We start from the raw sequence: 24,868 nt of genomic DNA, 5'->3' as shown, positions 1-24,868 counted from the left end.
CATTTTCATAATATTTTCTCTTAAGGCATTACATGCCGTAAATTTCATCCCGGTGGTCCACAACTTTTCCCAATCAGCAAACAAAATATTATGACCAATGTCCTGAGCCCATTTAATCATAGCTGATTTAACCGTTTCATCTTCTGTATTCCATTTCAGCAGCAAATTATACATTTTTGACAAATTCTTAGTACTGGGTTCTAACAGTTCTGTCTCCAATTTTGATTTTTCCACCTGAAAGCCAATTTTACTGTCCACTTTAAACGCTTCATTTATTTGATGATAGTGCAACCAATCTCTCACCTTCCCTTTTAATTTCTCAAAACTCTGCAATCTCAGTTTGTCCCCTTCCTTTTCCAAAATTTCCCAATATCTTGGCCACTTAGACTCCATGTTTAACTTTTTAACTGCCTTAGCTTCCATTGGCGACAGCCACCTTGGAGTTTTACTTTCCAGCAAATCTTTATATCTGACCCAGACATTTAATAATGCTTTCCTGACAATATGGTTTTTAAAACTTTTGTGTGCTTTAACCTTGTCATACCACAAGTATGCATGCCACCCAAAAATATTATTAAAACCTTCCAAATCCAAAATGTCTGTGTTTTCAAGAAGCAGCCATTCTTTCAGCCAGCAGAAAGCTGCCGCTTCATAGTACAGTTTAAAATCTGGCAGGGCAAACCCCCCTCTTTCCTTTGAGTCCATTAATATCTTAAATTTAATTCTGGGCTTTTTGCCCTGCCAGACAAATTTAGATATGTCTTTTTGCCACTTCTTGAAACAGTCCATTTTATCCATTATTTGCAATGCTTGAAACAAAAACAACATTCTTGGCAATACATTCATCTTTATAACTGCAATTCGACCTAACAAGGAAAGCTTAAGATTTGACCAAATCTCCAAGTCTTTTTTCACTTCTGTCCAAGTTTTTTCATAGTTATCTTTAAATAGATTCACATTCCTAGCTGTCATGTTTATCCCCAAATATTTCACTTTTTTAACCACAGACAACCCCGTCTCATTCTGAAACCTTTCTTTTTCAATCTGTGTTAGATTTTTCTCCAATACCTTTGTTTTTGACTTATTCAATTTGAATCCTGCCAATTGACCAAACTCTTGGATTATTTCCAAAACTCTTTTCGTACTAGCTTCTGGCTCTTGCAATGTAAGTACTAGGTCATCTGCAAATGCTCTCAGTTTGTATTGTTTAGCTCCGACCTGAATCCCTTTAACCAACTGGTCCCTCCTAATCATATTAAGCAAAACCTCCAGGACCGATATAAAAAGTAATGGGGAGATAGGGCACCCCTGTCGTGTCCCTTTTTCTATCTTGAACTCTTCTGTAACCACATTATTTACAATTAATTTTGCTTTCTGTTCAGAATAAATTGCACCTATACCATTCCCAAACCCTTGGCCTACCCCCATCCCCCGGAGGTTCTTCAACATAAAACTCCAAGAAATGTTGTCAAAGGCTTTCTCGGCGTCCACGAATATCAGAACAGCCTTAGTATTTATGTTCACTTCCAACTTCTCCAAAATGTCAATTATATTCCTTACATTGTCCGACAAATGTCTTTTCGGGAGAAAGCCCGCTTGGTCTCCATGAATCTCCTCCATCAAAACCCTTTTCAGTCTCTTTGCTAAAACATCGGCAAAGATTTTATAATCCACATTTAGTAACGAGATGGGTCGGTAGTTCTTAAGTTGGGTCTTTTCAGTCTCTGTCTTTGGTATAAGTGTAATATAGGCCTCTCTCCACGTATCGGGTGCCCTTCTCCCCGCCATGATCTCCTTGCAGACTTCCTTCAAAGGTTGTATAAGCTCTTCCTTCAAAACTTTGTAATATTTGGAAGTCAGTCCATCCGGTCCAGGTGATTTGGCCAACGTCATATTTTGAATGGCATCTTCTATTTCCTGTGCTGCTATCTCCTGGTTCAAAATTGTCTTACTTTCCTGCGAAATCTTTTTCAGCCCATTTTTCTCGAGGAATTGTTGTATATCTGTTTCTTTTTGCGGCCCTTGTGTGTAAAGTTGTCTAAAGTAGTTCTGAAAACAGTTTCTAATTTCAGCTGGGTTGCTTATATTCTTTCCTTCCACTTCTATGTTTGTTACCGTGTTGAGTTTTTGTCTCTTCTTTATTTGCCAAGCCAGTAGCTTGCCACATTTATCAGCAGATTCAAAAGTCTTTTGTCTCATTTGCTTAATTTTCCACTCTAGTTCTTGATTCGTCAGTTCCATATATTGTGTTTGATAAAATTTAATTTCTCTTAGAATCTCTTGTGATTTTGGCTTCAATCTTAGTTTCTTTTCCCCTTCTCTTATCTTTTCCAAAAAATTTTCCTTCCTCTCGTTTTGTTTTCTTTTCTTCAATGTATTTTGTTGTATCAGAAACCCTCTCATCACGGCTTTGCTTGCGTCCCATACTATTCTTTTTTCTACTTTAGTCCTGAGGTTAATTTCAAAATAGTCTTTCAAAGTTTTTTGGGCCTTCTTGCAAATCTCCTCATCTCTAAGTAAGGTGTCATTCATTCTCCATCTAAAGGAGCCAGTTGTTGTTTGCCTCATCACCATCTTTACTGCATTATGGTCGGAGAAAGTTTTTGTGCAGATTTCCACTCTCTTTATGTTCTGCGCCATATTGCTAGTCACCCAAATTTGGTCGATCCTTGTCCATGTCATTTTGGCTTCAGAAAAGAAGGTTCCCTCTCTTTCTAATGGGTGTTTTGTTCTCCATATATCGATCAAGTCCATATTGTCAGTCATTTCAAAAAAGGTCTTTGGTAGTCTTCCATCTTTTGTTACAACCTGTCTTTGTGCTTTATCCATATTTGTTGAAACTACTCCATTCATGTCTCCCATCATGATTAATTTGTAATCCATATAATCCATCAAAATCTCGTGCAGCTTCTTAAAAAATTCAGCTTTCCCTTCATTTGGTGCATAAATTCCCACTATCAAATACTTCTCTCCTTGAAATTGAATTTCAATTGCCAAATATCTTCCTTGATCATCTTTAAAAATTTGTTTAGGTTGCAGCTTCTCCTTTGCATAAATCACCACTCCTCTCTTTTTTACTCTGTCTGAAGAAATAAATTCTTGTCCCAATCTTTTATTTATTAATAACTTTCTATGAGCTCTTGTCACATGGGTCTCCTGTAAACAAATTAGGTCCAATTGGTCTTTCTTCAAAGCATGAAATATATTTTTTCTCTTTCTAGGGATGTTCAAACCGTTACAATTCCAGGTAAGAAGCTGCAGGTCCATGATGGGGTTATTTACTCTTTCCTCCTACAGCTCCCAATTTTTGTTCTTCGTTTGTCGGTGGTTCCGTATCCGTATCTAATGAAGGATGCCCTTGTCCTGGATGCGTCTCTTTCTGTAGGTCTTCTTCGTGTTCTCCCAAGAACTTGTCTTTATCACTCACAGTCTTTATTCTTCTCTTCTTCCCCTTGTATTTAAAAGACAGGCCTTGGGGGAACTCCCACCTGAATGGTATGTAGTTCCTTCTCAGCAGTATCACCAAGTCCTTGTAGTGTCCTCTTGCATCCAAGATACTCTTAGGAATGTCTTTGAAGATCTCAATATGAAAATCTTCAATTCGAAGGGTTGTTTGATAATGCAGGTTCAATATTTTGTCTCGCTCCTCCTTTGATCTTAGAGTTATAAGACAATCTCTGGGTCGATTCTTCCTCTGCCTTGCTCCCAGTCTGAAAGCGCTTTCTATCTTAAATTCTTCTTTATCCAGCTCCTGCTTCCAAAAGTCAGAAAATTCTTTTGTCAAATAGTCCACCAGGTTGTCTTCTTCCTTTTCCGGCACAAGTCTGATCCTTAAATTCCTCTCCTTGCGTTGCATATCCTGCATAGAAAATGCCAGTTCGTATTCGTCTAGTTTCTTAAACACTGGTGGAAATTTTCCTTCAGCAGCAGTTGCAATTTCTTTAGCTTCCTCAGCTATCTTTCTTGTTGTAGATGATTCTTCCAGTATTTTCCCAATTGCTTCTGCATTTGAGTTCACTTTATTCCCAAGGTCAGTTATACTTTTTGTATTTGAATCAATTTTCCCAGAGATTTCTTCAATTTTCTTATTTGTTTCAGCAACTTGTATTTTAGTTTCAGCCACTTGTGCTTTAGTTTCTGCACCTTGCTTTTTTAGTTCCTCCAAAGAGTCATTTATCTTCTCCAGTACCTTGGCAAATGATTCTTCTGTAGACATTGTTTTCACTCTTGCCTTTGGAGCAGCTGTAGTTCCAGAGGCTCCTGATACAGAAGCCCTTCTCTGCATGAAAGAGTCAATTTTATATTGTTTGCCAGATCTCAAAGTTGTTTCTTGTAAATCCCCTTTGTCTTTACCATCTGCCATAACAAAGTCTTTTAGTCAAGGTCATTCCCACACTCTTAAACTGTCAAACAAAAGTTCTCAAATTTTACACTTCACTTGTTGCTGTAACAATTTGTAAATCCTCTAGAGGGCGCAGAGTCAATTTTTTACTTCTCCAAATAGTCCCACACTCTCTTAAAAATAAACAAAAGTTTTCCTAGTCCCTTCCAATTGTTCTTTTCTCTTTCTAAGGGATCCAAGTCAATAATGTCCAATAAGTAACTTTACAATGCAACAAAATAAATATTTCAAGTTGAGAGTAACCAAAGTCAATTAAAGATACTTTTTAACCTTCTTATAGCAACAGTCCTTAGCCGGTTCCTTTCCTCCGGCAGTCCGATCCCAGGTATAAGAACAGCGATATTTAACTCAGTTCTTTAAAAATTGGCAGAGAAACGCTTTAAAATCTTCTTCCCCCCCCTTCTGCCTTCGGGGAGGGAGTTCTTTGCTTTGGTGGTGGGTTTCTTAATTTCCGCAAATTTCCTCTCAAGCAGTTACAGCTAGAGTGCCTTTCGCTTTGATCTTGCTACAGAACGGAAAGCAGACTTCCTTTTTAGTGCTTATCCGTCTCGGTACCCAATTTCTTTAATTTTAATGTCCAATTGTATTTTAGCGGTCAATCCTACTCACGGATAGTTGTTTTTTTGATCCAATTTTCGCCGGAAGAAATCAGCGCTCTCCGCTAATGGCGACGCGGCTTCGCTTCGCAGGCTGGGTGAAGACGACTCTCAGCACCGCTCCTCACACCCTCCGCTGATCCGCAGCCTTTAAAAAGGCTATTTCACAGCGTCGGGGGGGCGCAAAGGTGCCCGCCGAGTCTCCGGTTCACAGGCAACACGCCTGTGATTTTTGAGGGTCCCCGCTCCGCCGTAGCTGACAGGACCCGAACCTACGAAGCAGACCTCTCCCGGAGCTCCGGGTGAGATCCGCCATTAAGCGCTGGCGCTAACCGGAAGTCCCCTGCTCTGACTATTTTGGCTTCTTTCAGTTTCTCTTTTTTCCAGTCTTAAATTCAGTTTGCACCCTTTTTGCATTGCTTTACTTATTATTTTTTTAAAGCGTGCATTTTCATGCAAATTTTTCATTGTATCTAAATTTGCATAATATATTTGCATTTTTGCAAGCAATTTCCCCTAATATTTATGCAACACCCTTATCACTAATACACTGCTGTGCATCTCCCCTTAACTATTTTGCATGCAATTTGGGGAGTTGGAGGACTACCTTGCAAACTCCAGAATTTCAAGAGATAGCTATATTGCTTTGGTTAGATACAAATTAAGTCATTTCCCTCTTGTGTGTGTATAATTTTTATTAAATTTTCTGTTTTACAATTTAAAATATTCATTTAAACAACCTTAAAGTATCAGTGACTTCCTTTCTTCTCTTTCCATGGTTCATTTTTCATACCATAAATCTCTGCATATTTTACATAAACTAAACCATTCAGTATTCCATTATTACATCCATCAAAACTTGTTTACACTGTTGAATTTATCTTAATGCTGCCAACGTTTTCAAGTGTACACAATCCCCCCCCCCATATATTCAATAAGCATTTTCCAATCTTCTTTAAAGGTATGTTCTTCTTGTTCTCTTATTCTGTATGCAAATTAAGTCATTTTCCAATAACGTGCCAACAAATAAATAAATTTCTCCCTTATCCATATTTCTGGACCAACATGGCTACATATATCTGATTTTTGTCTTGTTTTGCTTTGTTTTGTCTGGAATGAAGTAGGTTCACTTCTTCTTCTTCTTTTAAACCTCCCCCTTGTCTTTGTTTCTCCCACAGGACTGATTGTCTACCTGGGCATGATGCTGGGGGCTATTATGTGGGGTGGCCTGGCAGACAAACTGGGCCGGAAGAAATGCCTCATCCTGTCTCTCTCCATCAATGCATCTTTTGCGTTCCTGTCCTCGTTTGTACAGGGATATGGCTTCTTCCTCTTCTGTCGCCTTATCTCTGGTTTCGGGTAAGCTATGCAACACCCAGCTTGGGAAAGGGCCAGCTTGCATTAACAAATAGGTCTCTGTATCAGATTGGCCTGAATCTCAAAACTGAACCAGGCCCATTTTGTGGCAGTTGGATATTGGCTGGGTTGGGAGGCAATAGCCTTTGATCGCCCTGGGTCGGGCTTCCTGGAGCAATCAGGGGCTGTCAATGGGTGGGCCATTGGGTAGGAAAGAGATGGGCAATGGCGGAGCATTTCCCACAGGGAATGCACTGGGCAAGCAGACTCAAGCAGGAGAGAAGCAGATCCCTGCAGCCACCAGAATTGAATCCTCCTTCACCTGCTGGTCCAGACAAGCCATTTATTGATCACTCATTCTGATTTGCTTGTGAGAAGGCTAGGCTGCATTAAGCCATTGTTGTCTCACACTTTCCAGGACATTTCCATATCACTTCCTGATTTTTTTAATTCATGGAAGTGGCACGAACCATCTTTAATTGTGCAACTTGAATTTGCTGGTATGGGATTGAATTCCCCGCCCCAGCAAAACAGCATCTGGGTCTAGGCTCCAGTGCTAGTCCTGCATTTATGTTTGTATGAATTTATAGTTTAGATTTAATACTACATTACATGGGATGCGGGTGGCGCTGTGGGTTAAACCACAGAGCCTAGGACTTGCTGATCAGAAGGTCAGCGGTTCAAATCCCTGCGACAGGGTGAGCTCCCATTGCTTGGTCCCTGCTCCTGCCAACCTAGCAGTTCGAAAGCACGTCAAAGTGCAAGTAGATAAATAGGTACCACTCCGGCGGGAAGGTAAACGGCGTTTCCATGTGCTGCTGCTCTGGTTCACCAGAAGCGGCTTAGTCATGCTGGCCACATGACCCAGAAGCTGTACGCCAGCTCCCTCGGCCAATAAAGCGAGATGAGCGCCGCAACCCCAGAGTCGGCCACAACTGGACCTAATGGTCCGGGGTCCCTTTACCTTACTACATTACACACACACACACACACACACACACACACACAATGTATGTATATATTACTACCTTTATGTTACACCTTTCTTGCAAGTGATCCCCTCTTTCCCCATTTTTGTAGACCAAGAACATTCTACCCACCAGGTTAGGCTTGCCTAACCAAAAATGTTTTTAGCAGGCAACCTAAAGAGTACAGTGAAGGCACCTGTCTGACATCAATAGAATCACAGAACTGTAGAGTTGGAAGGGACCCCGAGGGTCATCTAGTCCAACCCCCTGTAATGCAGGAATCTTTTGCCAAGTGTGGGACTCAAACCCACAACCCTGAGATTCAGAGTCTCGTGCTCTACAGACTGAGCTATATATGAATCATTCAAGGTGGGGGGTTCCGAAGGGTAGGTGCTGCCACAATTTCTTGCAAATGTAGAGTGAGTATTACATGGCACCTCTAACAAGGCCAGTTCCAGCGGTCAACTGGGCATCTATAAGGTAATACAACCACACAGGTAAACTAGAGTTGCCATATTTCAGAAAGTGAAAATCTGGACCCCAAGGTTTCAGACTGCCGTATTCTGGCTGTGTCCAGGAAATTCCGGGCATACGGAAGCCTTAGGTAAACTGATCTGAAGCTATTCAGGGCTGAATGTATTAAGCGCAACACTTTGGCCTGGTTTTCATTCTTCCTGCCTGTTCTCCCACCTCACCTGCTTCCTCAGAATTGGAGGGACTCTGCCCATTGTCTTTGCCTATTTCTCCGAATTCCTGTCTCGTGAGAAGAGAGGGGAGCATCTGAGCTGGCTCTGCATGTTCTGGATGATTGGAGCCCTCTACGCCTCCATCATGGCCTGGAGCATCATCCCGCATTACGGTAATCACCTCTGGATTCACACGGCACCTCTGGCCTTTATCCATGTGTGGCATTCAGGCTGACGATTTGCTGGCTGTCTATACAGCAATGCTCCCTTATGCCTGATAGCACTGGGAGGTGGGGCCAGACTTAGCAAGGCCTTGGTCTAGGAATGCTTATACTGAGTCAGATCACTGGCTGATGGGAGTTAAGCCAATGACACCTTGAGAACACCACATGGCCTGATCTAGCTCAGTACTGCCTGCTCTGACTGGCAGCAGCTGTCCAGGGTCTCAGTCAGGGGTCATCCCTAGCCCTACTCCCTGAGGTGCTCTTCACTGAAGATGCCGAGAATAAGGAATGGCCAGAACTATCTATTTCCAGTCCACCTTACTTTTGCATTATTATTTTTTAAAAACCCACGATTCTATTCCATTTCTGTGTTAATCTGCATTCTTAAAAACAGATTCCCCTCAATGTACGTATTTAACGATGTGCTTTCATATATTTTTACTTTGGCATGTTCTCCAAAATAGTTGCATCGAAGCACCTGTTTTGGCACACAAAGACTATTAAGAATGGGGTCACTAAGTTTGGGGAAGTGCAGAATTTGGAATGCAACTATTTCCCCAAGAAGGGCAGATTAGGCCATTTGGTATCTTATAAAGGAGGAATCCCTTGCATTTGCAAAGGCTGGATTTCTAGATAGCTGACTTCACACATTAGTCCATGAGGTGAAGTCACTTGGTACAGGAACTCAAAAGGTCAAATCCCTCAAATTCAAAACCCTGGATACCTAAGTTCTGATTTGAACATTAGTCCAGGAGTTGCAGATCAGGACATTTTGTATAGTAGTAGTAGTAGTAGTAGTGGTAATAATAATAATAATAATAATAATAATAATAATAATAATAATTTATACCCCACCCATCTGGCTGGGCTTCCTCAGCCACTCTGGGTGGCTTCCAACAAAATATTAAAATACAGTAATGAATCAAACATTAAAAGCTTCCCTAAACAGGGCTGCCTTCAGATGTCTTCTAAAAGTTTGGTAGTTGTTCTCTTTGACATCTGGTGGGAACGTGTTCCACAGGGCAGGTGCCACTACTGAGAAGGCCCTCTGCCTGGTTCCCTGTATCTTGTAACTTGACTTCTCGCAGGAATTTGCATTCCTCCAAAATCCCTCAATGTTGAGACACCTTCACTACCTGGAACATCAGGTGTGCTCTGCCATCTGGGAATGTTGGAGAATTCTGATGAAAACAGGGGGGGAAAGAGGACATTGTTGGTGTTTGCATATTTGTCCCCATGTCCAGGATTCCAGAATGCAAATCAACCCATTGGTATTTGCTGTCAATTGGTTGCTTTCCATCAGCCAATTATATGCAATTGATTATACCGCCCCCTGCCCCAAATTTGCATTGTATTTCCCTTGCATTGAAATGAATGTGGTGGAATTGTGGCATGGCTAGGTAATTTACATAATTAATTACACAAATCACATAAGTTGCATAAATCTGCCACAGTGGACAGCAAGACAAATAATGCAGTTGATGGGGGAAGATAAACCGCAGTAGAACAGAAACATGACTGCATGGGACAAATTCAAGGTGGACAGGGAAACAATGTCGTCTTCCATCCCTCACTGTAGCTCCTTTCCCTTGCTTATAGGATGGGGCTTCAGCATGGGGACCAGCTACCACTTCCACAGCTGGAGAGTTTTCGTGGTTGTCTGCTCTCTGCCCTGCATCGCGTCTCTGGTTGCCCTGAAGTTCATGCCAGAAAGCCCACGGTTTTTGCTGGAGGTAAGAACACATGTCTGAGAAAACAGACCTTTGCATTGTGCAGATTCTTCTAGAGGATATGCTATAAGCAAAAGAAACCAAAGGGACTGGGATTTGTTTGGCATAGGCTGCAACACCTAATGCATTTGCTCGGGTCTGGGAGCAGTGGCTCATTCTCAGGGCCCTTTGGAATATTGGTCAGTGCAGGATTTTGAGCTTACCATATCATTGCAAAATAAAAAAAAATCCTTCCAGTAGCACCTTAGAGACCAACTAAGTTTGTATGTTAGAGACCAACTAAGTATGAGCTTTCGTGTGCATGCACACTTCTTCAGATACATGCATGCACCCGAAAGCTCGTACCAATAACAAACTTAGTTGGTCTCTAAGGTGCTACTGGAAGGAGTTTTTTTTATTTTGTTTCGACTACGGCAGACTGACACAGCTACCTACCTGTAACTATATCATTGCAAGGCAGCCAGCAGTAGGCCCCACTGAACTCAACAGGACTTGTTTTTGAGTACATATCCTTTAGATCACACTGTTAATTGTGCAATTGCATTTTTTAAATAAAAAAAATAAGGCCTAGAAACTTGCATAGAGTTTCTCAGGATGCTTCATTCTGTGGCTAAGATGAAAATGGGAACCCCTTCTCACATTATGTGGCATAAATCAGGGAAAACTTTCCACATCATCACTTTATCTCCCTGCCAAGTTTTGCCTGCTATGCATTTTGTGTTGATGCTAAAGGTCCAGGTGTGAAACCATCCAGAAGACAGCAACTCTGCTGTCCATTATGTTATAAAACAACATGCCCAATGTTGAACAGCAGTGTTGGGGAGCTCCTCTTCAGCCCAAGGGCAACTTTCCATTCTGGTTAACCTTCTGAGGGCCACGTGACACTGGTGGGCAGGGCCAGAGGTACAAGTGAATGTTATTTTTACCTTTCTACAGTCAGATGGTTTCTGTACACACTCACAAACCCCTCTCCACTCAGGCAAGCAAGAGGCATTATCAGAATTCAAGGACCGGTTCCAGCTAGGCAAAAATGCTCAGGGTGTGTGGCTTAGGGAGAGTTTCAGGGGCCACATAGAGAGGTCTGCGGGGCCACATTCAGCCCCCGGGCCAGAGGGTCCCCATTCACATTGTACAGGTATTCTCCGGCAGAATCCAGAACTTCTGCCCTTGGCTAGGACATCATCCCACCGTGGTTAAATCCATGTGACTTCCGATGGAGCCATAGCATAACTAGAGAGAAAGAGCCTGGGATCTTAAAAACACTTTCTGAAGGAAGCGCTCTTTCTGACATCCTTTGCTTTGGCCTTTCCAGATAGGCAAGCACGACGAAGCCTGGATGATCCTCAAGCAAGTCCACGACACCAACATGAGGGCCAAAGGCGAGCCAGAGAGGGTGTTTACGGTAAGCATGTTTTCTTCCTAGGAATGCACTTCCCCTCAATCAAAGGTTCAAAACCTAATTGGTTTTTTTATATATACATTGCATAAAGCCCACAATCCACCTCTTTCTTCTCCCAAAGATTCAGTATGCAGATTCTAATTCAAGGTTATTTTCCAATTGGCAAACATGGTTGCCATCCAGGCAAGAAGAGCCTTTTCTCCCCAACCCTGATGTTTGGGGCTACACTCCCATCAGCTCCAGCTAGGGATGGGCAAATCTGCCAATTTTGGCTTCTCATTTCTCCAGTCCTATGTGCCACATTTTGCCACGTCATCCTTGCATATATATTTTTCTAAAAGACCACGTGAAAATTCACCAGCATTTTAGTGCAAATTTCTTCTAATGCATACAATTCCCCCCATGCATGTTTGCCCAATATACACATTTCTATAAAACAATTTCCCCCAATATAATGCAATTGTGTATGTTGCTTTCACCAAGATGTGCATTCTTGTGCATGTTACTTGACTAGCAGACTGCATTGCAAAATCCAGAGATGTGCAAATTTCAAAAGATGGCTGTTTCGGTTGGTGTGCTTCTTTCAGAAATTGAGAATCAGGGAGATCTGCCTTTAAATGTAAACTGAATCAGATTTCTCCCTCATCCCTAAACCCAGTCACTGCTGGGTTCAAAACACCTGGAGATGTTTCATCTAGCTCAGTATAATCTGCAATGACTGACCGTGCCTCTCCAGGGTTTCAGAGAGAAGGCCTTCCTTGCCTACTTAGAGATGCCAGAAACTGAACCTTGAACCTTCTGCATGCAAAGCAGTCACTCCACCCCTGAGCTATGCCCCTTCCCCACGTCCAATTATTTGGGAATAAGCCTCCTTGTACACTGTGGGACTTGCTTCCAAGTAAACGTATTCAGGACTGGAATGCGGAGGTGTTTATTCAGGTGGCGGTTGACTCAACCCTCTGTTGTGCTGTTTCTGTCCAATTGCTTTTAAGAACCAAGCTTAGTGTGGTTGCTGTGAAGTCAAGGGCTGAATATTTTGGCTTGTTTTTTCTTGTTTATTCAGGTAGCCAACATAAAAACTCCAAAGCAGATAGACGAATTCATTGAAATACAGTGTTCTACAGGGACGTGGTACCAGCGTTCTTTTGTTAGAGTGACAACCACCCTCAAACAGGTATGGGAGGGGGATGGTGGTGGCACCTGAATGCACACAACAACCAGTAATGATTGTTTGCCTAGATCTGTCATTGTGTTACCTGCCCACACAATGAAAAGGTCACGGAGTTGCAACCTTTCCTGATTACATCTGGGTGCAGTACTTTGACCACCCAGCCTATTAATCAACAAATATTTGGTTTCATGTAAGGCTCTCAACTCGAGATTTTTAAGTGGATCAACCACCTGCATTTCTACCAAGCGATTAATTGCATATAGATTATGTTATATTATCAGCTTCGGTAAAGGTGTCTTCCTGACATACTGAAATAAGTGTAAGTGTACACTGGAATTAATAAATAACACTGTCACTTGTTGTTAAGTGGGGGGACGGGACTATATTTGTTGGAAGATCTTTAATACCATATTTAAGGCAAAGTACCTTTCATATTTTATTTTTTGGTTCCCTATTCCAGTGATACACCAGAACTTAATTGCTTCTGACAGTGACCTCAATTTTAAATTATTTAAATTGTCCCATAGATTAATCAACCAAGCTTCAGTTGATTTATGTCATAGTGGGTTTTAAAGCAAATGTAGGATTTGAGATAAATAAACCCTGCTTCACTGAATCTAGCCAGCTGGCTACAATGTAAAAACACTGAATGAAAATACTCATAATAAAGTACCATTTCCACAAACAGGTATTTGTTTTTCATTTTTGGAGGTGATATAAGCTACCTTAGAAGTTAGTTTTCTTAGGACTTTTTCTGTAACTGATTCTTTGGACAATCCTTTTCTTTTAGGTTATGGACAATGTAATATACTGTCTGACAGCCCAGTACAGAATGAACACGCTGTTCCTGGCAATTGTGTGGTTCTCAATGGCCTTAAGGTATGTGCCTTGGAATTCACAAACCTGTTATTAACCAGAGAGTTGGAAGATCATGCAAGACATCTCTTAGTACAACATCCCTCATAGCTGGCTATCCAGCATGTGCTAAAAACCTTAAAGGAGGGCCCACCACTTTCCAAGGCAGTCTGTTCTACTATTGATACAAAGGAAGCTACCTGATGGTGAATCATACCGTGGGTCTAGCTCAATATTGTCTACACTGACTGGCAGTGGTTCTTCCGATTTTTAGAGATGACTCTTTTCCAACCCTCCCTGGAGATGGATATGATTGAACTTGGGCCGTCTGCAAACCGACCAGGTGTTCTACCACTAAGCTGCAGCTTATACCACAAGCAGAGGCTCCCAGGTTCCATCTCCAGCATCTCCTAGTAAGGCCGAAAAAGACTCCTGTCTGAAACCCTAGAAAGCCACTAGCAGCCCATCTAGGCAATACTGAGCTTGAAGTACCAATGGTTTGACTTGGTATAAGGCAACTGCCTAGTTTCCTGTGGTTAAAGTCTGCCTGAGACATTTCGCCAGTCTTAGCAAAACAAATATTTGCTCCTTTTGATAGACTTTGCCTGTTTCCTCAGAGCAACAAACATTCAAATTAGAAATACAGGAAGCTGCCTTGTAACCCTTGCAAGGCTAAATAAGAGCAACAGGAACCTGTCCTGAACATTTCAGAGATAGTTTATTTTCCCATCATTATCTTTTGGGAAGGTTAGGAACTTAGGAAGCTGCCATATACTGAGTATTGATTGGCAGTGCCTCTCCTGGGTTTCAGGAGAGCCCTACCAGAAGATGAACCTGGACTGAAGCTGGGACCTTCTGTATTCAAGGCATATTCCACACTACTGAACTGCAGCCTTTCCCCCAAAGACCTTGTTGTTGTTGTTTAGTTGTTTAGTCGTGTCTGACTCTTCGTGACCCCATGGACCAGAGCATGCCAGGCACTCCTGTCTTCCACTGCCTCCCGTAGTCTGATCAAACTCATGCTGGTAGCTTTGAGAACACTATCCAACCATCTCGTCCTCTGTCGTCCCCTTCTCCTTCTGCCCTCAATCTTTCCCAACACCAGGGTCTTTTCCAGGGAGTCTTCTCTTCTCATGAGGTGGCCAAAGTATTGGAGCCTCAGCTTCAGGATCTGTCCTTCCAGTGAGCACTCAGGGCTGATTTCCTTAAGAATGGATAGGTTTGATCTTCTTGCAGTCCATGGGACTCTCAAGAGTCTCCTCCAGCACCATAATTCAAAAGCATCAGTTCTTCGGCGAAGACCTAGGCTTAGACCCAAAGACCTAGGAACATAGAAATCTGCCTTATACTAGGTCAGACCCTTGGTCTGTCTCGTCCAGTACTGTCTACACAGACTGGCAGTGGTTCTCCATGGGTTCAGGCAGAAACCCAGCCCTAGAATAGAAAAAAAAATCAGCAGGCATTTAAAAGTTGAAACAGAAGCCACCTGCTGAATCTCCAAAAACTGGGCTAATGACAACAAGAGGCTCAGTTTCTTGTTGTTGTCAAATGGGACTTGTCAACTTGGGGGATGACCAATGATGCTTCTGCAGATGACCTCAGCTGGGAGATAAGGGTTCAGGTGGTACCCTGGACCTAAGTTATCGGTATTAATACAAAGACCCTCAACCTGGATCAGTAGTAGATGGGCGGTCAGTGCAGATGTTTTAACACTGATGCCACATATTCTTGGCTAGATGCCTCCATCAGCAATCTGGCCACCACAATCTGCACCAGCTGGAGCTTCAGAGCCAGGCCCAAGCACAGCCCCACAAACAGCTCATTGAAGCAATCTAGCCTTGAGGTTATCAAAGCATGGGTAACAGTTGTCACTTCTCTGTGTCACAGTTCTCTTCTTCCTCTTGCAGTTACTATGGCCTTATCGTCTGGTTCCCTGACATGATACGGTACTACCAAGAAGAAGCGTATAAGTCCCGTGAGAAAGTCTTTAATGGGGAATCAGTGAAGGATATCACCTTCAACTTCACCTTGGAAAATCAAATCCACCAGAATGGGACATATTTCAATGACAAGTGAGCCATCACACCCCACCTCACCAAAACAGATCCAAATGTTTGCTTATATGTGTGGCGTCCCGTGGGAGCTACTATCCCACTGATCCTAGCTGTGGCAGCACCTTGGAACAACCAGAGATGATGGAAGTCACTTCATGATGGAGATCAGTGAGAGATTACCCGTGTGGTGCCCTTGAGCTCCCTTGAGCACCCTTGAGGTTTATCTCTGGTGCCCACAGAGACTCTGAACCTCTTATTGCCCCTTTAGTCATGAGGGAGAGTGTGTGGCTACTTTTTCTCCCTGGAAAAATATAGAGAGCTGAAGGAGGAAGTAAGAAGGAGGACATACTTTCCCACTTCCTCTTTCAGCTGTATTTGTTTTTCAAGGCCCAGATCCTTTGGGAAAGTGGTTTGTATATTCATACTTTCTCTCTCTCTCTCTCTCTCTCTCTCTCTCTCTCTCTGTGTGTGTGTGTGTGTGTGTGTGAGAGAGAGAGAGAGAGAGAGAGAGATCTCTCCAGGGGACAGGTGAGAGGAGTGTGACCAGAAGGGTTGCTGCCAAGTAATGGTGGCTGGTGCTGATTGGGACAGGTAGGGTGGAAGGCAGTGAGCCCAGCAATAAATGGAGCCAAAGCAAATGGTGTGCAGAGCCCACTAAGTCTAGTTCCCCCCTCCACCCTCCTCCCTGCTGAATTCTACAGGGCTAACACAGACTTTGCAGGAGGAAACTGATAGTCAGTGCCACCCCTGGGCTGGTTGTACATAAGAAGTCTGGCAGGTGGGAGTAGGCAGAGGTTGGGGGGGATAGTGCTTCATTTGCCTAAGTGGCTTAGCCTCCGGTGGCACTTGCTGAAAGAGTCACATCCATTGCTGTGCCTCCTTTTGCCTCTTGGCCATCCATGTTTGCCTTTGGCTCTGCCAGTCGATGATCTGTGGCCCCTGGAAAGGTTCCATAGGAGAGAATATGGCCCTTGAGCTTTTGTCCTTGTATGAGATAAAGAGTGACCCATAGACATAATAACAGCAGCAACTGATGAAAATACTGTTTTTGCTAATTCAACATCTATACTGGGAAATCAACTTGGATATCTGTTATGATCTAAATGAATTAAATTACACATGCCGATAAACTTTTCTTCAAGGAGCCATAATATTTTAAAATCACCTTTGGACATACTGACATCCAGTGGTCATGTAAGGAAAGGCACATCGAGGGCCAGTTCCCACATTACTTTTTTCTGAAATATCATATTAAGGCATATATTGCAGCTGAAACCAGGGATGTAGAAATTTGCTTGGTTCTCATTTTTTATGAGAATCAAGCAGATTGGAAATTTCCAAACCCGTATGCAAACCAAAACACAGCACTCTTTTGAAAGTTGCTCTACTCTGAACTTTGCAATGTAGTTCGCCAACCAAAGAATGCAGGCAAAATGCATATATTAATGAAAAGTGCATGTAAAAACGTGCATATAGAGTGAAGAGAGCATAGAAAAAGGTATTCTATTATGGAGGAATTGCTTGGACAAAAAAATTCACACATACCTATTATTATTATTATTATTATTATTATTATTATTATTATTATTATAAAAAATTGCAACTGTCCACATAAGAAGGCTCTGTCCATGTTCACTCTATCTTGGCTGTATTTGGTTGCATCAGTTGTCCATCTTTTTTTAAATAATGTTTTTTATTCTTATTTTTCATAGTACAAGCAAGTAAACTTCCACCTCATTGACAAGTTCTTCCCTGTTGGTAAGAATCAGGTGCAAGATAGTCAATCCCCTTGTTGCTTCTTACAACCTTCTGGGAAATGAAATTGTCAGCAAGGCAATTGAGGAGTTTGTTGGGCCTTACATTCTTGGCAGACTTTGAGTTTCAGCTATCCTGGCATCTGTTGGAACTCAAATCAATAATCAATAAGAGAGAAATCACACAGAGGTATAGAGAGATACCAAATGAAGTCTTTCTTTCAACATATTCATTTTTGTTCACTGAAAGTACCCTCCCCCTAATGAGCCATGGGTAGTAAATGATTTTGGAGTGAAGTTAAAGTGTTTGCATATGAAACAAAGCTGAATTAGATTGCATCAAATTCAAATATCTTTAATACGGTCAATGACCAGCAAGCAATTTATAAAATAAAATATGACATTATAAGTAATATTGTGCTACAGGTAACAGTGGAAATATGGCCAAATCACAGAATTGGTGCTTATGTTTATGACCAGGTTTCGACTTTTAAGGTTTTAAGGATTCAATTCAAATGTCACTACTGTTTATTATCGTTCCTTCGATGTTTGCAATTTGAACTCCGTTGCTGACATCATTGCTCGTCTTATTCTTGTTGCAATGTAACAGTACTTTGCCACAGGCCTGTTGATTTCGGGCTCTTTGTCAGCTAAGAGGTGTCTGATATAGGTGTCGTCTGTACTATGAGGTATTTTCCTCAGAATCGGCTCGATCAGCTCTTTTCTTGAGTCTCGATATAATGGGCAATATAAGATGACATGCCCGATGGTTTCAATTTCATTGCTGTTACAGGGACATAATCTTTGTTCGATCGGTATTTTGTTGTATCTTCCCTCTAGAAGAGCTGAAGGGAGAGCGTTAAAGCGGGCCCTGGAAAATGCCCATCGGTGTTTAGCGTTGTGTAGAACTTTGAGATAGTTTGCTAGATGGGGCCTTTGGGAATTGAATAGGAGTTTATGAGTTATCGGAAGTTGATTAAAGTCATTTTGGGCTTCAATGTCCCTGAGTCTTTATTTGATTATATTCTTGGCCCTTCCCCTTTCTAAACTTAATAAATACTCTGGGAAGAGACCATATGTGGCCAATTTTCTGAGAGTGCCCTTCAACCAACTAGATTGGAATTTGTCAAGAAGCATCAGGGAAAGTAGTCCAACCGGCGAGTTGTTAAGTCTTAGCCAAGTGCATAAGGTTCTTATCCATACTTTGGTTTTGATGCTGTATAAGCCCGCTTCCAGTCGTAGGGCAGCATTTGGGACGCATTTAGGTGTTTGCAGGAGTGATCTAAGGAAACCTGATTGTATCTTTTCGTATGTGTCTAGATTGGAGAGGGAGACGAGTGGTGCACCGTATAGTATTTGTGCTGTTGGTTTTGCAGAGAATAGTTTAATTGTAGCAGGAATAAAATTTCCTCCTGTTGTACGATGGTATCTTAGAATTGCTGTTGTACTTTTTTGTGCTGTAGAGGAGCTGTAATTTATGTGGGCAGTCTTCTTCCTTGATGCTTGGAATATAACTCCTAGGTATTTAAAGCATGTCACTTGTTCAATCTCCTGATTGTCTAATTTCCATCTATATATTTTTCTTTTGTTAGAGAAAACCATGATTTTTGTTTTTTGGTAGTTCACTACTAGTTTATCTTCTCTACAATATTGGGATAAGCTGTTAAGAGCTCTTTTGAGGCCCTTCTGAGTCTGGGACAGTATAACCGCATCGTTTGCATAGAGTAGGATAGGCAGTTTTTTGTCTGCTAATTTTGGGGCGTGTGTATCCGCTCCTTGTGATTGCATCAAACTCACTGTCTTGGCCTCTGGTATCTTAAATTGTGTGTGTTTATTTTTATTTTTTTTAAAGTTCAGGGATAGGCGCTTGCTTCAAATGAAGATGATGGTGAGTTATTTTCTATGTTTCAGGTTCATCAAAATGAAGTTTCGAGATGTGACTTTTGAGGACTCTGTGTTTGAGGAATGCTACTTTGAAGATGTGACATCGAGCGAGACCTTTTTCAAGAACTGCACCATTATAAAAACTGTCTTCTTTAACACAGGTAACGCGGGAGAGTGTGTGTTTCTGTGTTGGCAAAGTGCATCTGCTGGCTTCTGACTGTGTTTTCATTTATAGAAAAGCGGAATGAAGTGAAGAGATAAGACTGGGAAGAAATCATAATAACTTTGATCTGGTCTGTTTTTGCAGTACACAATAATTTAAGCGCCATTGTTCCCTGTTTATCAGGAATGGTAACAGATTTTTGGTATCTGGTCCTGCTGCTGCCTTTGGGGAATATTTTCTGAACAAGTTAGTAAGCGTGACTAGGCCTTCCATTCTTCAGATTTCAGATACTTCCTTTGGTCTCGCGAAGTTAGATGGGCGTGTGTTATATCTTAAGGGCTCCCCTCTGTGAATGATAATGCAAGTCACTTTACTTACTTCAAAAAAAATCTCACATGTCGTTTGGGGACCCTGCTGTGCATTTTTCTGAATGGTGCACTAGACATCTGCTCCAAAGTTTAATAGGGGACACAGCCATGTCAGTGTGCATCACACCATGTGACAAAATTATGTACTTTATTCCGGCATACTTTCCTGCCTTTTTATGGGTGAATCATGGGAGAACAGAAACCTGCTTATATGGAAAGGGTTGTTGTTGTTTAGTCATTTAGTTGTGTCCAACTCTTCGTGACCCCATGGACCAGAGCACATCAGGCACTCCTGTCTTCCACTGCCTCCCGCAGTTTGGTCAAACTCATGCTGGTAGTTTCGAGAACACTGTCCAACCATCTCGTCCTCTGTCGTCCCCTTCTCCTTGTGCCCTCAATCTTTCCTTGTGCCCTTGTGCCCTTTTTATGGGTGAATCATGGGAGAATAGAAAACTGCTTATATGGAAAGGGTAGGGGAGTAGCAACATTGTCCAATGACATTCGTTGGGACGCCCACTGGTGCAAATGAAATTTGCCATGACGTGGCAATCTATCCATCAAAAAGTCACACTTCCAGGAAAAGTAACACAGTAATTCCCATGTTTGAATGCAGTATGAGTTTCATCCATCCACCCATCTTTCTCTCTCTCCCCGCCCCCCCCCCCTAGACCTCTACAAGCACAAATTTGTCGAATGCAAGTTTGTGAATGCCACCTTCTTGGAGCAGAAGAAGGGCTGCCACATGGATTTTGAGAGGGACAACGACTTCCTGGTTTACCTTGTCGGCTTCTTAGGCAGCCTCTCAGTCTTGCCAGGCAACATTATCTCAGCCCTGCTGATGGACAAAATAGGTCGGATCAAGATGATTGGTGAGTGGGGAGGGATGACATATGTCGATGTGGGAGTGGTCAGAAAGGTTCCCCCCCCCATGTGGTTTAGTTGGTCTTATGCCAAAAATCTTATTTCCAATTTCTCAAAACTCTTCCTCCATTGAGAAGGAGGTTTTCACTTATTGTGCCTTGCCCTCAGGGCACTTTAGAATCTGTGTCAGCACAGGAACTTGAGCTTACCATCGCATTGAAAGGTTTGCCAAGAGTGGTGGGGGCTGGTGCCCATTGGAACTAGTAGGGCAGAAGGCAGGGAGCCCAACAGTAGGTGGCGCCAGAGCCAATGGCAGGCAGAGCCAACAAGCTCACCCCTCCTCTTCCCTGCTGAGTGCTGCAAGCGTCAACACTGAGACTAAGGAGGAGAAAGCTGACAGCCAGGGCCACCGCCTATATCAAGTGTTATTCCTTCACATTTGAGCTTGTCTTATTTCTCTTCTTTATATTTTTTTATTAAATTTTCTGTTTTACAATTTAGAATATTCATTTAAACAACCTTAAAGTATCAAAAACTCCCCTTCTTCTCTTTCCATGGTTCATTTTGCATAACATAAATCCCTTCATATTTTATATAAACTAAACCATTCAGTGGGACGCGGGTGGTGCTGTGGTCTAAACGACAGGGTGAGCTCCCGTTGTTCGGTCCCAGCTCCTGCCCACCTAGCAGTTCGAAAGCACGTCAAAGTGCAAGTAGATAAATAGGTACCGCTCCGGCGGGAAGGTAAACGGCATTTCTGTGTGCTGCTCTGGTTCACCAGAAGTGGCTTAGTCATGCTGGCCACATGACCCAGAAGCTGTCTGCGGACAAACGCCAGCTCCCTCGGCCTATAGAGTGAGATGAGCACACAACCCCAGAGTCGTCCGCAACTGGACCTAATGGTCAGGGGTACCTTTACCTTTTTAAACCATTCAGTAATCCATTATTACATCCATCTAAACTTATTTACACTGTTGAATTTATATTAATGATGCCAACGTTTTCAAGTGTACACAATCGCCCCTCACCATATATTCAATAAACATTTTCCAATCTTCTTTAAACATATGTTCTTCTTGGTTTCTTATTTGGTGTGTTAGGTCTACAAGCTGCGCATATTCCATCAGTTTAAGTTGCCATTCTTCTTTGGTTGGGACCTCACTCATTTTCCATTTTGGGGCTATCAAAACATGGGCCGCAGTAGTGGCATACATAATTAACCTTGTCTTATCTCTCCCTGCCTCCTCTTTTGTTCTTTCTTGCAGGGGGTTCCATGCTGATCTCTGCCGTGTGCTGCTTCTTCCTGTTTTTTGGCAACAGTGAGTCGGCCATGATTGGCTGGCAGTGCCTATTTTGTGGTACCAGCATTGCTGCCTGGAATGCCCTGGATGTGATCACTGTGGAGCTGTACCCCACACATAAAAGGTGACTCTTCCCAGCAACCTCCCTTGGGGTCAGGAAGGAGGGTGGAGACACACACAGGGAGATTTCCAGGGGCTGAAGCTTTTTAGCATGGTCCTTCACAATTTGAGAACAAACCAGTGTAAATCTGGAGCTGTTGGCAGTGGCATCATTGGGGGGACGGAAGTAGGTTTGGGGTGAAGAACTACTGCTTATTTCACAGCGCAGGAGATGACGTCGTTATCTGGCGCTCTGTTTGCTAATCTCCTGCATGCCAAATTGTTTTTAAAAAACCTTTTCTCAGCAAAAAGAATTCGCTGTGCTGGTCTGGAAACCATATCAATATAAAACCAGGCAAAAAAAAAAAAAAATCATAAAAACCACCTGAAAGCAAATACAGTGGTACCTCAGGTTAAGAACTTAATTTGTTCTGGAGGTCCGTTCTTAACCTGAAACTGTTCTTAATCTGAAGCACCATTTTAGCTAATGGGGCCTCCCGCTGCTGTTGAGCCACCGCTGCACGATTTCTGTCCTGAAGCAGAGTTCTTAACCAGAGGCACTATTTCTAGGTTAGTGGAATCTGTAACCCAAGGTACCACTGTATATATATTTAAACCAAGGATGCACCAATGTGGTGAGCTGAACTTAAGATTGGGAAAATAAGAGCCTGATCAGAAGCCAAAATTGACATATCTGCCCATCCCTACAGCTGACTTGGCTGACTATAAAAGAGGCCAATTCATGGAGGAGAAGGCTATCAATGGCTACTAGCCACAATGGCTATGTTCTACCTCCACTAACGGAGGCAGGATGCCCCTGAATGCCTGTTGCTGGGAGTCACCAGTGGGGAGAGTTGCACTCAGGTCCTGCCTTCAGGCTTCCTATTGGGGCATATGGTTGACCACCGTGAGAATGGGATGCTGGGCTAGATGGACCTTTGGCCCAATCCACCAGGACTCTTCTAACCTTCTTAGGTGGCTGTGTTGCTTTGGAGGTTAATATGAAGAGGTCCTTCCCTTCACAAATGTACCACTGGACCACTGCCTCTTGGACCGTTCCCATTTTAAACTCCCTTTGCTTTCTCTCCCTTCTTCACAGAGCCACAGCCTTTGGCATCCTCAACGGGCTCTGCAAAATTGGGGCCATCTTCGGGAATGCTATCTTTGCCTCCTTTGTTGGGATAACCAAAGTGGTCCCCATCCTCCTGGCATCCTCTGCTCTGGTGGCAGGAGGCCTCCTTGCCCTGAGGCTGCCAGAGACTCGCGACCAAGTCCTGATGTGAGCCGCCCACAAGGGACAAAGGAAACGTCAACAGACGAGATGCATTTAGAAGAAAATCGGGGGAAAGCCTGTCAATATTTCTCTGCCGATACCTCAGATCTGAGGAGGGAGGGGGAGGAAGAGGCACCCCGCTGAGATAACGTTAACCCCTTAGTTCTAGGACTGTTGTGAAGTGGTGATGGAGCCCGCCTGTCTAGGGCTGCACCCACACGCGCACACCCTGAGCTTTGCTCATTGCTTCAAAGCTATCACTTGTTAGGGGGTGAAGCCCCATTTCCCCTCTGAATGTGTGTGAACATCTCAGGCACTAATCCAGTAACAGAAGAAGAAGCTGCCTCGTGATCGTGCATGTTTGTCTAGATGTGTGCATTGTGACGGGTGGCACTGGGAAGTGAGCCATTCCTCACACAAGTGACCCTCTCAGAGCTCAGCTGAATGGCTTGATGTCTACATTTCTATAGCTTTCTGGGCAATTAGCAAAAAGAAAAGGGGGGGATGAATATAGTTTTAAAACTGAAGCCCATTCACCAATGGTAGCTGGTCCTCAAGAGAGATCACAAACCAGATGGTTTATTCAGGGGCAAGACTACCCTTTTGGGGAGTCAACAGCCATTGACTTACATTTTGCGGAGGGCGGCCTCATATTTCGAGAACCAAAACTGAGACGCCCAACATAGCTTGTTGTGTTTCCTCAAGGAAAGCTGCTGATCCTTTCATACATTGGACCTCCAAGTTGTCTAAAGCAACCATCACCACCTCTCTCTCATAGGTATGCAAGTGAATCTGTAGGAGATTCTGCACACACACTTTCCATTTCATTCTCATCAAGTAGTTTTCAAAAGAACAAAACAAAAAAACAACAACCACAGAGATATTCCAACTGTCCACAATAATTTTAACTGGATCTTGTGAGAGAGGAAGGCTAACACAAGTTTAAGCCACCAGTCAGTATTTCAAATGCGTTGAGTTTGGGGGCATCACTATATTAAAAGAGTATAAATTGTTGTTGGTTTTGATCTAGTTTCATTCATGTTCTGTTCCTTGAGCATCTTATGATTCCTGAAACCAAATATGTACATATCCTGCAGTGTAAATAGAGCGCTTTCGGGGGGGAGGGGGATATTTGATCAAGTATAGAGTGCAGTATCTGCAGGAATTTACCAGTATTATAGCCATATTAACAAATGATAAATGCCTGAGTTACTTATATGTAGACTGCCATCTTACTGGAACACTCTAAAGCACAGTTTGGGGAGTAGCCATTTAAATTGTTTTTTGGAGATTTGCACTCGACAGAAGGTTGTCATATGGCATGGCTGGATCTGCCCCTTCAGTCAAGGTTGAAAGAAAAAAAAGAATCAAAAAAACCTTCAGGTTTCAGGACTGTCTTATACTCAAGAGATCCAAGCTTGGCTGCTGAATGGAACAGACCGTGTTTTGTGGCAAAAGCAGAGAGCAACATCACTGGCATCTGGCATCAAGAATGGCTGGATGGTAGACCAAAGGATGCCGAGCACTGCTTTGAGCTGTTGTTGATGAGGCCATGAGGACTCTGAGGAAGAAATGATGGAAAATACGATGCACCTTGATGCTTTTATGAAATGTCTGTTCCCAACGGGGAGCCAAAGACTCTCCCCAACAAAGGCTTTGCTTCTATACTAATTCATCTAAAATGGATGGAGGCTTTGCTACGAAGGATTTCCTTCGTTGGAGAT

The 24,868-nt window shown here is 42.8% G+C and overlaps 1 protein-coding gene across 1 annotated transcript in view; it reads left to right on the top strand.

Moving 5' to 3' along the window:
* Positions 1-23,158, top strand: part of SV2B (synaptic vesicle glycoprotein 2B) — a 75,601-nt gene extending 52,443 nt beyond the window's left edge. The window contains exons 3-13 of the mRNA XM_053364769.1: positions 6,177-6,357; positions 8,030-8,181; positions 9,832-9,965; positions 11,275-11,364; positions 12,425-12,535; positions 13,323-13,411; positions 15,295-15,459; positions 19,107-19,240; positions 20,279-20,479; positions 21,737-21,896; positions 22,971-23,158. Of these exons, the coding sequence (XP_053220744.1) occupies positions 6,177-6,357; positions 8,030-8,181; positions 9,832-9,965; positions 11,275-11,364; positions 12,425-12,535; positions 13,323-13,411; positions 15,295-15,459; positions 19,107-19,240; positions 20,279-20,479; positions 21,737-21,896; positions 22,971-23,154 (1,601 nt within the window). The 3' untranslated portion in view covers positions 23,155-23,158. The remainder of the gene's footprint in view (positions 1-6,176; positions 6,358-8,029; positions 8,182-9,831; positions 9,966-11,274; positions 11,365-12,424; positions 12,536-13,322; positions 13,412-15,294; positions 15,460-19,106; positions 19,241-20,278; positions 20,480-21,736; positions 21,897-22,970) is intronic.
* The last annotated feature ends 1,710 nt before the right edge of the window (positions 23,159-24,868 follow it).

Source organism: Podarcis raffonei, chromosome 14 (genome assembly GCF_027172205.1).
Source record: "Podarcis raffonei isolate rPodRaf1 chromosome 14, rPodRaf1.pri, whole genome shotgun sequence".
Taxonomy (NCBI): Eukaryota; Metazoa; Chordata; class Lepidosauria; order Squamata; family Lacertidae; genus Podarcis; species Podarcis raffonei.
This window is presented reverse-complemented; position numbering and strand designations above follow the sequence as displayed.